The 15,663-nt window shown below is 34.1% G+C and overlaps 1 protein-coding gene and 1 long non-coding RNA gene across 2 annotated transcripts; one reads left to right on the plus strand and one right to left on the minus strand.

Annotated features, from left to right (window-relative positions):
- The first annotated feature begins 4,647 nt into the window (after nt 1–4,647).
- On the plus strand, nt 4,648–5,949 carry LOC140173555 (uncharacterized). Its single transcript, XR_011862787.1, has 2 exons — nt 4,648–5,118; nt 5,221–5,949. It is a non-coding gene; the product is annotated as an uncharacterized lncRNA (long non-coding RNA).
- Nucleotides 5,950–6,982: 1,033 nt separating this feature from the next.
- Nucleotides 6,983–10,140, minus strand: LOC112695267 (probable protein S-acyltransferase 12). Its single transcript, XM_025747534.3, has 7 exons — nt 9,565–10,140; nt 9,235–9,484; nt 9,062–9,153; nt 8,312–8,438; nt 8,122–8,207; nt 7,712–7,777; nt 6,983–7,371 (listed from the first exon to the last, which is right to left on the minus strand). Exons 1-7 carry the CDS (start codon nt 9,748–9,750, stop codon nt 7,255–7,257), a joined length of 924 nt encoding a protein of 307 aa, XP_025603319.1. The 5' UTR covers nt 9,751–10,140; the 3' UTR covers nt 6,983–7,254.
- Nucleotides 10,141–15,663: the final 5,523 nt, after the last annotated feature.

Consider the following 15,663-nt stretch of genomic DNA (forward strand, 5'->3'; position numbering starts at 1 on the left):
ATCAACATCTGCAATCTGCCCGTGCTGCTCAGAAGAAGAGGAAACAGTGCTCAACTGCTTTATGACATGCAAATATGCTAAAGAAGTGTGAAATCAAAGTCCACTAGCATACCTGCTAGCAACCTCCCCTTTTGGTACTTTTACCCAATGGTGGATATTATCAATGGAAGTCCTCAAATCCAACCCCACCCAATAGACTCATTCCCAATTTCTTGCTAATTTTCTCTGGTTCTTGTAGAAGGAACGAAATTCATGGATTTTTGAGTACAAACAGAGATTTCTTGCTGAAATTTTCTCTTCAGTTCGCAAGCTCCACGATGAAATGTTACAACTTTCAAACTCTCTTCATACCCAACTTTGATAATATTGTTCTCTAATCTCTTTCTTATTTAAGAAACGCTATCCCTTATACCTTCACTTCCTGAAGACTTTGTTTGGATTATGACTCTATTTTTTTTCATCTGGTCCTAGTAGTAATGGATAGCTGTACTTTTTTTTTTCTATTAATGAAAGTTTATATTTAAAAAAAAAATCTTAATATATATGTATTTTTTTAGAGCACATGTTAGTCTAATTTAAATTATTTTAATATAATGCTAAAATATATTTTTAAAAATATTTTAATAACTAGATATAAATAATTTTATTTTTTATTACTTGATCATAATATGAAAACTAATTTATATCAAGTTATATTAATTTAAATTTAATAAATTATATTGTCTAAAGTAACTTTAAATTACTATTTCTTATTTTTATTTTATTTCATTTTTTTATACCATTTCTTTATATGAAAGTACCACTCTACTTGATCTAATAAATGGTATAAGATTCATTTTCAAGTTTTTTACTTTTTTCTTTTTTTCTAAAAATGATTAATGAGTAATGTTGCCATTTTCTAAACTACACACGACGTGCATAAGAGTATTTGGATCTTGTAATTTTATAAGGTGTCGTATAGATTCTTTGGAAATTTATAATTGGTGGATACTATGGTGTCTATATATATTTGTCTAATTTACTAAAAAAAAATTAAAATTAATATTTAAATTAAAAAATATAAAAATAAATTTTTTTAATAGATACCACAGAATTTGTCTTTATAATTTTACTTAAAACACAATTATTATTTATTTTTAATCCAAAGATAACAGTTTTTTTTTTAAAAAAAACACTAGGAAACTAACTTTTAAAGACTAAATTTGCAATTGAGAGACTGAGATTTAATAGTGTATTTGGTGGCGAGAGATTAAAACTAAAATTTAAGTTTCGAAATTTCGATTTCTTCAGTATTTTCAAAAAGTGAAGAACTAAGGATACACGGACTGAAATTTCTAATGATAAAAACTGAAATTTTAATAATATTTTTATTAATAACTAAATATATTTTAATAAATATTCTTATTTCATTTTTATATTTATCTTGAACCAAACAGATATAAGACATAACTCAATTATACACACTTAAATTAAATATAATACAAAAATTTAATTTAATTTCAATATCTTAATTTTTGTGTCTCAGATTTAATTTATTTTGCAAATGCAGCCTTATTGAACCAACAATCAAGGAACAAAGTAATAAACGAAGGGTTCTTGAGAATGGTGAAGAAAGAGTAGAGAAAATTAAGAAATAGATAGTTTTTAGACAAGATGAAAGCGTTGTCAATAGCACTGGATAGATGACATAAACAACATTTTAGGGATATAACTGAGAAGATAAAACAGTTTGAGAAAGAGATAAAGAAGATGAATAATATGGTTAGCAGTGAACTTTATGATGGTATAATAGAGGCAAGGAGAAGGGCGTCAGTGAGGTGCTATAAGAAGTGGTATGTTAAGCAGGATATTCACTAGAAGCAAATGTCTAAATCTCAGCATGCTGAAAAGATGGATAGGAACACAAGGTATTTTCATAATATTGCTTTGCCAAAAATAAGGAATAGCTGGATTGAATCATTGGTGATTAATGAAAGACTAGTGAAGAATCATGCAAGAATAAAAGTTTCAACTAAAGATTTTTATAAATATTTGTACCATTAGAAAGCTTCTCCAAGTTTGAGCTTTAGAGATGGTTTAGTTAATCGGTTAGAAAGGGAGAAAGTTGAAGTCCTTGAAGTGATGCCATCAGTGGAGGAAGTGAAAGAGACAGTTTGGGACTATGAATCAACTAAGACTCCAGGAAATGATGGATACAACATGAATTTCATAAAAAATATTGGCATGAGATTGGAACGAATTTCACTGCAGTTGTGATAAACTTTTTTGAGACGACAAGGCTACCAACATAATCTAATACCACGTGGGTGGCGTTGGCTCTAAAATTTATTGGGGCTAAGGAGATAAAAGATCTCAAACCTATAAGTATGGTTGGATATGTCTATAAAGTTATATCTAAATTGTTGACAAGAAGAATGAGGAGTGCAATACCATTTTTAGTTAAAAAATTACAGAGTAACTTTGTGAAGGAAAAGAAGATACGTGATGGAGCTTCAATTGCATGTGAAATTATGCAATAGTTGAAACTGAAGAAGAAGGCGTCAATGATAATCAAACTGGATTTTCAAAACACATATGATAGAGTTAAATGGTGCTTTGTTGATACTGTATTAGAGAAGATGGGATTCGGTAGTACATGGAGGGCATGGATCAGAGAGTGTATTAGATCGGCATCTATCTCTATTCTGATTAATGGGTTACCATCGAAACCATTCAAGATGGAGAGGGGGCTTTGTCAAGGTGATCCATTATCGCCATTTTTGTTTGTTCTAGTGGTGGATATGCTTAACAGGATGATCGGAGAGGCGGTAAGGAATAGGCGAATCTCTCTACTTTTAGTCGGTAGGGATAATATAAAATTATCACATTTATAATTTGTCGATGACACTATATTGTTCTGTCCGCCGGAGGAGGATACAGTGAGAAATTATCAGAGATTTTTGAGGTGCTTTGAAATGATGTCTGGGTTGAGTATTAATTTTGACAAGTCTAATTTGATCCCAGTGAATTGCAGTCTGAAGTGGGTGAGTCGGATGTGACTTCTTCTCATATACCAGCAGACATCTCTACCGATGAGATATCTTGGTATTAGTCTCGGAGCAAATTCCCGGCTAGTAAAAACTTGGAAGTCAGTCATAGATAAGGTGGAAGAAAAACGTAGCTTGTGAAAATCAAAGATCGTTAGTAAGGCCGAAAAGCTAGTACTCATAAAGGTAATAATAAACAGCCTACCTATTTATTACTTGAGCTTATATAAGATGTCAAATGCAGTTGCACGAAGAATAATCTCATTACAGAAGAGATTCTTTTGGGGGAAGGAAGATGGACAACCTGGTCTGGCTCCTGTTAAATGAGAGATGGTCCAGGCTTCGAAAAAGCTAGAAGAGTTGGGGGTGGGAGATATGGTGGTTTGTAATACTGCTCTAATGTTTAAATGGCGGTGGCATTTCTCAAAGGAAGACTGTCCGTTATGGAAGAAAATTGTGTGCTCATGTAATAGCTTTAACCTTGATCAATTACTGTCAACTCAGACACTACCAGTGAAAAGAGGCCCATGAAGAGAGCTATGTCAACTGCAAATAAAGGACTAACAGGTCCGACAGAAGATGATTGATGACCTTGTTATGGAGGTAGGGGATGGTAGATTCACTAGATTTTAGGAGGATACTTGGCTCCTAGTTGGAAAGCTAAAAGACTCCTTTTCGAAATTCTTGATTTTAAACCAAAAAGGATCATTAATTGGAGATTATGGGTTTTGGAATGGGATAGAGTGGATTTGGAACTTTTAATGAAAGAGGAAACTCTGACATTGGGAGGTAGATACCTTGGATTAGCTGCTTCATATTTTGCAATCTGTTAGATTGATGGCAAAAGTACAAGATAGAGTGGTTGAAAATGTGACAAGAAAGGCATTTATTCTACTAACTCATTTGTTCAGATTTTGCAGGAAGAGACTATGACCGATGATATTCTGAGCTACAGATTCACATAAGAAATTTGGAAAGGATTAGTTTCGCCTAGAGTTGAGTTGTTCACCTTATTGTATTAGTAGGCCGGGTCAATACAAAGGAGCGGCTAAATAGATTCGGAATCATTGAATGGAATGATAATTTGTGTGTTTTGTGTAAGAAATATATTGAAACTGTACAACACCGTTTTGTTACTTGTGAGTACTCTTGGCAGGTGTAGTGTGCATAGATCAAGGAGTTTGAATGGAAATGGACTATTCCAGATTCCTTAAAAGATCATTTTAAGAGTTAGTGGAGTATGTCTTTGACAAAAGAGTTGCACAAGTATTAGTTAATTGAGTTCTTCTCAATTATATAGAATATTTGATTACATAAAAATGATATCATTTTTTAAAACAAGATAACAGACGTGATTAATTATGTTGTTCGATCATTTTATTATACTAGAAAATGATGTGGGAGTTAATTTCTGTTGTTGATGGTTATATTAAAAATGACATAAAAATTATTTTTGTTTATATTTTATGTTTTGTAATTATAGGTTGCTTGTTTCACTTCAAGTATTGAGTTCTTTCTTTCAAAAAATAATAATAAAAATATATTATCTAATTTAATTGTTAGTTAAAATAATTGGTTATCCATCTATCTATATGTGTGTGATGTACCGATTGCAACCTACATCTACCTCAGATAAGCTCCCATCGAAATTGCCATAATCATTTTCTGCATATATATATATGAAAAAATATAAGAATTAACAGAATTTATTATTTTTAATAATTAATCAAATAGTTTAGTCAAATATATTTTTAATTTATATTTTTAAACATCGCTCATTAATTATTGTTAAAACAATAAATTTGACTGTCCTCTAGCATTCTTAATCTATTATACGACTATTACTAACAACTTTGATTATTAAAAAGGAAAGTAGCCTATAGTATATAGTATGTCCGAAAATGAAGTAAGAACTTCCTTGGATATAACCCTGAAAAGCAGAAACAGAATCCCACATCATGGTCCTCTTGCCCTCTTAGCTTCCCTGCACCAATGTCTTAGTTGCCGCTCTTGTCCCCTCTTCTTCTTTCACATCCCCATCTATCGTACCCATAAACCTCTCTCCTTCTCGTCATATTCCACAGGAGGCCAGGCAAGTTTTCTTTTCTTGCTTTCATATTTTCTTATGCTGATATTATTGTTAGTTGGTGTGTAGTGTCTCCAATCATAAAAAAATGCGAACTTTGAACTTCAGGGCTAGATGGGATCAAATGAAGGAGAGGAAAATGGAGAGAAGAGAAGAATCAGGAGGGCATACTTGGTTGTTTCATTACTGTGTTTGGTGATAAGCGTAGCAGGAGGTTTTGTTCTTGGTTGGTGGCTATACAAATACCACCCAAAAAATAAGCAGCTATGGATGGTTCCCTTTGGCTTCGTTCTCTTCCTCACACCAATCATTTGCTGTCTCTGTCTTATACTTCCCGACTTTTGCACTGCCAAAACCGATCCAGTGGATGCAACGTCCTCCTTTCATCATCCAGTTCCAAAGAGATTAGCTTGATTCTTAAGTTCTTTTGAATTAAGGGAAGTTCCTTAGCATCTGCCAGTTTTTTCTGTAATATCTTTGATGGTTCTTCTCAATTAACGAAGCACATACGCTTCCATCAATTCTCAGCATTTTTTGTTTTTGTTTTTGTTTTTTTTTTTTGGTTTGTAATTAAATATATTAGATATGTTAGAACATGACAGGGGTAGTTGTTATCTGGGCCAAATTCTTCAATTTTATAAGATGTAGAAAAATGGGATATATGACGTGGAAGCTTAAGAAGGGGTGCAAGGGTAGGGTAGGGGTAAGTCATATTCACAGATGTTCCCCTCCCCAGATCCTGCAATCCAATTGGAATTGATTAGCCACGTATGGTGATTGCTGCTTGCTAAGTCTTTGTAAATGAATGCAGCTTTCAAGATTTAAGTATTTCTCCAACTCCAACCGTCCCCTTAATACTCTGCTTTAGTTTCAAATAATATAAGCATGTTGTGTGTCTATGTTTTGAAAGTTTAGACCTAACTAAATAGAGTTGAAATATGGGTCTAAAATTGAACAAATCACGTGATTGAATAATCCTTTTCAGCAATAGGAATAATAATAATCCATGATCAGTAGGACAACAAAGTGGACGTTGCGGTTGACTCAATCAACTCCACAACGCATTGTGTTTGTGTAGCCATTTTAAATAAGAATAAGCATAGGAAATAGATTTTTAATTAGTTAACATTAGTTGATTTTTTATAACTAACTTGGGTTCAAATTCTGCCTTGTGTATGCAGTAGTCATGGATCACGAAAGTCAGATTCACAATGGATTAGTTTTTGACTGTCGAAATAGAGGATATTGTAGAAAACAAAAAAGAATAGTTAATTTTTAATTGTAAATTTCTTTTACTTATTTAAAAAGTTTTTGAAGTTTAGAATTTAAAATTTAAAAGGAAAAAAATTTAAAAATTAACTCTCTAATTGAATTCTTTTAAATAATAGAGCAACTTCTGTCACTCAAAACCATACAGCAAAGTGGAGAACACGAACGTCCATAATCTAGCCTGAGCATGTTAATACGGTTGGAAGAGATTTTACCCCACAAGGAAGACAATCGAATAAAATTGCATGTCCATACATTATTTGTCTTTAAGGAGTCGCACCACCAACTCAATTTACTTTGCGCTATAAATATATACACACTATTTTTTATATCCAAGAGTACTTCGGTATAGTTATCATGAAAAAGTGGGCGGCTGAGCGCAGATAATTTCCCCAACTTTCATTATTATCAATTTATCATGATATGCCTTCAATTAGTAAGTGGCTATAATTGTCTGTCTGATTTTTTCTTTTCTTTTCCTGTTTCAATATTTATATAAAAAACAAAAACAATGTATATATAGTATTATACCAAAAGATGTAAATCCGAATAACGCACTATGATTCAAGCTCAACCAATTCCACATAGAACACTAGCAACGTACGACAATATCTCTTATAAAATGATGCAATAATAGACAGGTCAAGAAGTACACTAGGACTGAATTTCGAAGGTAAATGTACATTGTATTACCTTTAGATGTCAGGTTGCTAAACTGCTTATAAGAATAATCAAATGCAAGATTACATATATACATCTAGACAGCTACATTCAAAGAAAAATGGCAATATTTTCATGTCCATGCTGAAAGTTAATGGAAAAAGCAGACGATGGCATCGCTTATTCAACTACAAAAGCTCAAGTCACCATGCCTCATACATCAAGATCCGGACGTGTTGGAAACTCAATCCCCCTTAGTGCAGGTATGTTGTCTAAATCCTCTTTTGAAAACAATGGCAACAACCATAGCGCCTTGTTTGTGCCGAAAACCTTGGAAAACAAGGGGTAGAACATATGAAAACATCTGATAAGGGTGACTCAAATTTACTAATAACATATTACGGCATTTCATGTTACATTGTTAAATCAATAAATCATCAGATTATTGAAACTAATCAAACAATGCTTTGTTCGTTAAAAGGAGCAATTTACGCAACTTTTACTTCCTTTCCTCTCATTTCCTATTCTTTCTATTTTCATTTCTTCCATTTTCTTTCTTCTCCTTTTCGCTCCTCATCCAAACAAAGCACTTCATGAATCAGATATTTAACATCAACTTCCACAATTTCCAATTATTTTGTGATGTTTACTACTTGATATTTAATGTTACCTGCTCAAAATTCTTCTTCCTTCCCAAGTCATACCTCCACCTGACTGCTTTTTTCTTTTCATAAACCTGAAACATCATTTACCAAACAGCCACTTTAGATAAAAGTACCTTAGTTATTCTCAAAATTATCCGGTGACTACTCAGTGTACCAGGCCTTTATCATAGTTAGAGCCTTAGAGGTACACAACCATGTTCAACAATCAAAGCTGAATTAATGAATATCATCATCTGTTGTCACAGCTTGATAGAGCCTGACATATTTGATATTTCCCATGTTCAGTGAACAGAATCATGCTGGGTTTCAGAATTAACAAAACTCTAATGTATGTCTGACCAATAGCATTATTGCATACCATTTCAAAAAGGTTAAAGAGAAAATAATATTTATTCATAAATGATTAACAATTTACCTCTACCGAAGTTGTGTTGCTTAAGAGAAGAGATATATGCATGACTACGAAACAGAGAAGACTCAGTGCAAAGGCCAAATTAAGAACTGCATCAAGGCATACAGCCTGTAAGAAACATTAATAGCTATGAGGATTCAATAAAAGCTACCCAGATTAACTTGACTAATATAAGTATAACATTTATACTTACTAGAAGCCAAAAAGATTACAGCAAATCCCCCAGGAGACAATGAATGATTTCTAGCTCCACTGAAGAATCTGATCAAACTGGGGACCAGAGCTAAGCAATCCAGTGTTGTCTCAAGAAATGTATATAGCTATTAATAGGTGGGGGACAGAGAAATAAATTAGGCAAAACAAATACCAGAAAGAGTAGTATGACATTCATCCCTTTTCCAACTCCACCACCTGACCCCTCCTGTTTTCTTCTAACAGTATGCACTTCAATAATTTGATATTTTTGCTTTCCTTTAGAATAAAAGTACTAGGCATGTGTTTTCTGTTCATTCTAACAAGGTAGCAACACTTTTCCCATTCATGTTGAGAAAGCAGTTAAAGCACATATTCCATTCGATAATTTGATACAGAAGCAACGGATTATTAAATGGAAAACTTAAATTTTAGCACTTCACTAGATCTTCTTAATGATAGAGCAGCAACTGCAAATCGACAAGACTCAAGAGGGATAGATGTTTCTCTAATTATTTCATTGAATTGATTAATTCAGTTTTATCAACTAACTACCAGAAATGTGGGCCAACAATAATTTCATTGAATGAATTGATGCAGATGCAACCGATATGTAATTGACAAGTTCAGTGTTATCACGTAATAAAAAATGTCAAAACCTTCCAAGCGATATGCAGAGGAAGAATCCCAAAACCTTGTCAAGAATATGTAGAGCACAAAGAAAGTAGCAACTATGGAGACATGGAATTACCAAGAAGAGCAGAAAATACTTGTAGTTACGTGCTCCAACGCAATTCACCACCCAAATACAATGATGATCCATCTTAAGAACGCATCTTTGGCCTGCAAAATACATCAAGGTGAAGCATGCTTGTGCATATAAAATGATTCATGCTGCTCTAGAAAATATTGGAAGAGACATACAAACAGAGCAGTGATGGCAACGAGGTGGCTTGGCATTCTGGCATCGAGTACAATAGCCAGTGGAAGAAGAGGAAGAAGAAGCCTCAGCTGCAGCCTCGGACTCGGGTGCAACTTGAGAATAGAGTGATATAGGAGTAGTGACAGCTTCTAAATCGTGGTGCCGAGAGAGGGGCAAAGGCCTCCAATTATGGGGGACAGAACCAGGGTCATTCAGAACCACCATGAAGTAGGACCATGTCAACAGTATAAGCTGCAAGCAAGCAACAACTACTAGCATTGAAGATTGAACAAGAGAAAAAAGGTTAAATCTTTGAGAGAGAGAGAACTGACAAGGATGTGAAAAAGGAAGAGAATGAGAAAGGCGAGCGGGGAATGGGAGTGGAACAAGAGAGGGCCCCAGGCGATGATAACAACGGCGTAGTAGGAGAGGGCGACGATGGCGGCGAAGAGGAGGATCATGAAGTAACCGAGAACGCGGAGAGCAGAGCAGAGCTTGAAGAAGTTGATGTGATCCATTCGACGAGCAATTGAGGTAATGATCTTCGGGATTGGAAACCTTACTGCTGTTGCTGTTCTGCTCCGTGCCGGGAACAGCCGTTTCCAGATATCGGAAGCCAGGGTGCTGCGATCCCAATTTCCAATTCAGATTTTGGAATTTGGGTAATAGGACTTCCGGTTATGCTTCTCAACGGGCTTTGCAAATAAAGTAAGAAACAGCGAAGCACCCACTTTATGGCGATGGATCGAATGCGGGGTCGGATCGGATGTTGTTGAGCGAACTTACATATTTCAATTCCAATTCCAATTTGAGATGGAATGGTCCGTCCTTGAAGGTTCCACCGAGTTAGAGCACCTTCTTAGAGTAGTGGATTGATCTGTTAGAAAAATTATTTGTCGATTTTAAGTAGAATACAGCGAGTAGAAATACTTGCAAAATGTATTTGGACATTCAAATTAGTGGAATAATTTTAATAAAAAAGTAAATTACAAGTAAATAAGTAAATAAAATAAATAAATAAGAAGGTGTGAATGTATGATTTTTTTGGAGTTATTCTTTTTAGGTTATTTCTTTTTTTTTTTATCATAGTTCTGAAACTAAATTAGACCAGTCAGCTCAATCGGATTAATTGAGAACTGGTCATCAGGCATCTAGCCCAATTCGGTTGGATTTGGATTCTCTAAAGTTTGAATTTTACTTTAGTGAATAAAGTGTGATCTCTCACCATTGATTTCATAGGTGGGACCAAAAATAAATATGAAAGAAAAACTATTCAAGGGTAAAAAATCAAACTTTACTCTCTAAAGTGAAATTCAAACTTTAGAGGATCCAAATCCAATTTGGTTAGTCTCATAAATTGCCTGGCAAAAAACCAATCAAACCGGCGGTTAACCGGTGAACCGCACAAAACTAGCCAATTTTTTTGAGGGTTTCTGCCAAAAACTCTTATTAAGTTATTTCTTTTGGTCTTAGAAAGCATGAAACTCGAGCATCTCAGCTCCATTGATGAAAGATTATAGGTTGAATTTATATATTTGAAACTATATATAGGTTTTTTAATAATTTTATTTAATATTTAATAAACTGGTTGAACCTGGTCGAACTAGTAACCTAATAACCTTACCAATTTATTAACCGATTCGGTTCTCGCAACCTTGCTCCTTATAAAGAGTTAGAGCCCGTTATGCTTGACTCGAACTCTGTCGATATTCTCGATAGGTTTCGCCTTTCTTGCCGTATCAGTTTGTGATTCTATTGTTATCTCAATTTGGTTTGTTACGTGAGTCGTGGCTTTTGCGTCCGAGTTTATAGCAGTTTGTGGCCGAGGTATGACGTACGTATCATAGCCCTCAAACCTTTAGGTAAAGGGAAGAAAATAGGTTGGGCTTTTATTTGCATACCTCGGCCATTTGATGTGGCGCGTGTTGGAGGTCCTCAGCCCCCAAGCTTGAACTGGTTCCTTTGGTGAATCTGAAAAATCTATTTTGTATATTTTTATGCATGAACATAGCACTAAGTTCCACGTGTCCCTTTATGACTTACTGGATATGACATGCGGCGCGATACTCGATGCATCTCTATGCGTTTGATCAAATAACTTCTTGAATAATTTTTTATGAACGGTTTGGATTAAAAACATAGGGAGATGGGGGCATGCACTGTTTAGTAACCCACTGTTGTCTTAAAATTTGTTCTTTTTCTGATGTTAATTTTGTGTTGAAGTTTTGAAGGAAAAGAGTTTAATCCCCCATTCTCTGCAAATGAGTAAAAAAGGTCAGTTTCGCTTGTTCGTTTTGCCTTCTTCTTTGGTTCTCTTGTATTTGACTTTGTGCGGGAAAGATGGGTAAGAAAAAAAGTTAAAGTAGATGAGAGTGATCCTTGATGTTGGGTGGACGATAGTGTGAAGAGTTAGGTTTTCCGGTTTGACGATGCTGAGTCCGTGAATGTGCTTGATTCAGGCGTGTGGGTCAGAGAGGGGAGTCAGATTAAGATAGAAGTGTTGCCATGTGGGGAGAGTGATCGCGTATGTGAAAAGTTGCGCAATTGGCCTTATTTTTATTTCTATTGTTGTTTGCTTACAGAACTTGGTGTTAGGCTTCTTTTTTCTAACTTTCAATGTGGTGTGTTGTTTTTGTTGAACTGTGCTCCGACATAGTTACATCCAAACTCTTGAGGTTTTGTTAGGGCCTTCGAAATTTTGATTGAGATATTAGAACAACCTCCTTCTTTGAGATTTTTTTTTTCGCTATTTCAAGCAAAAGGGGTTAGGAGGGGCTTATGGGTAAACCTGAGTAGTCATCTTGGCAGATCAATTTATGGTCTATATAAATCATCTTTTAAAGGTTATATAAGTGCTAGGCGCTTTCTGCAAGTATATCACTTTTATTCATAGTGATTTTCGAGTTGGCTTTGTTTGACTGTTCAGGTTATTGGAGCCCACCTTATGTCAGTTAGTCGGATATCTTGGCATAGTTCTTCTTCTTCTTCTCTTCTCCGCATTTTTACACTTTTTCTGCTAAGGTTTCTTTTGCACCATGAACAATCAAACCTCCATTGTTAAGATTAGGAGCTCTGTTATTTAAATGGATTAATACTATTGTCATTCTTCTTTTAAGTAATGCACTGGTTTATTTTCAAGGAATTGTTTCATTCTTCATCGTAAGAATTAGAGTATATTAGAAGATAACTCTTTTTCTAATTGAATTCTTGTTGAATCTTAGAAAAGTTAAATCACTTGAATAACAGCTTGAAATCAATTTCACATAATTCTCTAATTACCTGAACTTAACATGACACGTGACATATAATCATCTTATCTTTGGGTACCTAGGGCTTGTGTGACTCGTAAACTAGGATTAGAGTTAAAACTTCTAATTTAAATTAAGTGACCAATGAATTGACGGTTAGTTTGGTTAGAAGAGATTAAATTGCTAAGGAATTAAAGTTTAATCAATTAGAATTTGCCATGAATTGAACCTTTGGATGATTAAAGTGAATGATAAGAACTATTAATCCAAAAATTTAACATCTCTAAAACCTTAACTATTTTCTTAAACTATTTTCACCAACCATTTATTACTTGCTTTTGGTAAATCACCTTGAAACAACATCTCATATGAAATTTTATATATTAAATTTATTTTTGAAAATTTTCACCCAAATTTATATTCTCAGACAAATATACTTTAGATCAAGTATTCTTTTCTTTGAATCGAAATCAAGATATCTACCACCATTTTGCATAATTGGAGATCAAATATAATTTTTTTTTGTTTTTTTGGTCTGAACAATACAAAAAGAGAATGAAAAGATGTTCTATACTTTTATTGGATTGGGCTACAAGACCCAAGGCTTCATGTGAATTCTTAACGTACCATTAGTTAACTAGCATAAAGAAGTAAAGCAAAGACAAAAAAAGAGCAACAAGATGTAGGACCTAACAAACCTTCTAACAAGGACTGGGATAGTCTGACTCGTTTAGGTTTGGCCTGCCGATGCCTATGGGTTAAGCGGAGCTAACTCGTTTGTTTTTTATTTGTTCACAACCTTCAATTTTTAAGTCTGGACCATTTGTTGCCAATCTGACGGATTAAATGGGTTGATTCATTTATTTGTTAATTTCTTTTAAATAATGATAAAAAAAATCCAGTTTTAAGCTTTAAAAAATTATTTTGACAAGAAATTCCACTTTTGGTAAAAAAGAAAATTGTGACTCAAGTCGAATCAAGAGAAATATTTAAAAGGATAAATTATCAAAATCATACCTGAATTTTAGAAACATAAAAATAATCTTCACTTTTTATAATGACAGAAATGCCCTTAAAACATTATACACCACGACAAACATAGAAATTTGATTTCTAGAGTTTTTTATTTTTTAAATGTATTCTTGATAATTGATAAAAACATCGCCAACAAAAGCTATTTAATATAAAATCATTTTTTTGGGATAAAAATGTCTAAATTTTTTTAATCATAGTTATAAAAAATCACACTAAAATCAAATTTCTAAAGTACTTTTTAAAGATATATATTTAACATTAAATATTTTTATCGCATTTAAAATTATTTTAAAGACTTTTGTCATCATTAAAAGTAAAAATTATTTTTGTCAGTATCTTAAAAAATCAATATTTTTTTTTGTGACTGAAATAAACTAAATAAAGAAAAACAAAACAAAGGATCTGCTTAAATAGAGGGACAATCATTTTTAAGACTACTCTTAAACTCCTCCCAAGGTGAAGAAAGCTCTATATGAGAAAGTTGTAACTTTATCGCCGTCTTTGTCATAGTATCTGCCACCATGTTTGCATCTCTCATAATCAAAAAAAGTCAACACGCCAATTCCAATGCATGATATCTCTTATTTTGAGCACCAATAGATCAATAAACCCAAAACCATCTTGATGAGTAGTAACAAGATTAAATGCTTCCACACAATCTGTCTCACAAATAACATCTCATTGACTCACATCCCAAATTAAGAGATATCCTCTCCAAATAGCAAACAATTCCCCTTGAAGAATACTATTACTCTCAATCATTCCCAAACACCCCATTTGCCAATTCTCATTACAATCTCTAATAACACAAGCAAAACCAACACTATCACCCGAACCAAGATAATTAGCATAACAATTAATCTTAAAAGTACCAATGGATTGGGGATTCCAAAAACCATTTAGAGTAGAGGGAAGGGACATATGTTGTAATTCAAAAATATTCCTAAGATACTTTTCTGAAGTTAATGCCACACAAATCACATTTTCCGGATGCCAAGTTTCATAAGGATTAAAGGTGTCATTATTCCTTACTCGCCATATCCACCAAAGTCCCGAAAAGAACTTGAACGGATGCTCTCTGCTATGATACAAGAACCAGTTCTTCAAATTCAAAGGATGACAAGAAATATCCAACCTATGACATACAAGCTGAGCTTCCAGGCAATCGCGAATACAATATAAAACCGATTCCTGGTTAAAAAGGGGCACCTATCCGATGACAACATCCCTCTTCTAAAGAAAAAAACTTGCAGTAGAAAAAGCCTCCTTAAGACACAACCAAGCCAAAAATTTGTACTTTTCTGGAACAAGCTGACGCCAAAGCCAAAGCCAATTCTCATGCTCCTCCCAACCAAAAAGCTTCTTACACAACTACAAGTAACCATTGCGCGAGTCATAGACTTTGGCCGCAGACCCAAACCAATACCAACCCACTTCCGGACCTGCTTGCACATCTGGATTGTAAGAGAGAATATTACCTTTCAGATTTTGAGATAAAGGAGAATAAAGAGTATCCAAATGCCACCTACCAACCAACCAAATATCCTGTATCCGGAGATTTGAATCAGAAATGTGAACATAATCCATCTCGTTAGATAATCGTCCTTCTCTCCTCCAGCTAGAAAACCAAAAATTCTGGTTCAAATCCCTAATATACCAAGCAAATCCATCCTTCCAACACTTCCCAAGCCTTGTAAAGACTCCTCAAAATGGGAGAGCTCTTATTCTTAGGACAACTAAAATAGTTATATAGAGATGATCGGTATTTAGCATCCAACAATTGGACTCATAACTTGTTTGGCTGCTGGAAAAAAGTCCAAATTAGCTTCCCAAGAAGAACAATATTCACACAATAAGGATCTCTAATCCCCAAGCCTCCATATTTTTTTGGAGTAACCAATACCTTCCAAATAACAAGATTCAATCCTCTTCTATCAACTTTTCTTTTCCAAAGAAAATTTCTCATCATAGACTCTAATTTACTAATGACTCCTTTGGGAAAAATAGAGACTTGCATCTGGTACGTGGGAATAGCGGCTGCAACAGAATTAACCAAGTAGAGTCTACTAGACCGATTGAGTAAACTCCCTTTCTAACTTGCTAGTCTATTTCGAATCTTATCCAGGACACCATTGAAAGCTGAACGGG

Source organism: Arachis hypogaea, chromosome 6 (assembly GCF_003086295.3).
Source record: "Arachis hypogaea cultivar Tifrunner chromosome 6, arahy.Tifrunner.gnm2.J5K5, whole genome shotgun sequence".
Taxonomy (NCBI): domain Eukaryota; kingdom Viridiplantae; phylum Streptophyta; class Magnoliopsida; order Fabales; family Fabaceae; genus Arachis; species Arachis hypogaea.

Excerpts from the sequence above, each read along its gene's own strand:
- LOC112695267 (XM_025747534.3), bottom strand. The coding sequence starts at position 9,750 with ATGGATCACATCAACTTCTTCAAGCTCTGCTCTGCTCTCCGCGTTCTC. Across the intron at positions 7,778-8,121 it reads GCAACACAACTTCGGTAGAG|GTTTATGAAAAGAAAAAAGC; the intron begins GTAAATTGTTAA and ends ATGATGTTTCAG. Across the intron at positions 7,372-7,711 it reads GGAAGAAGAATTTTGAGCAG|GTTTTCGGCACAAACAAGGC; the intron begins GTAACATTAAAT and ends TTGTTTTCCAAG.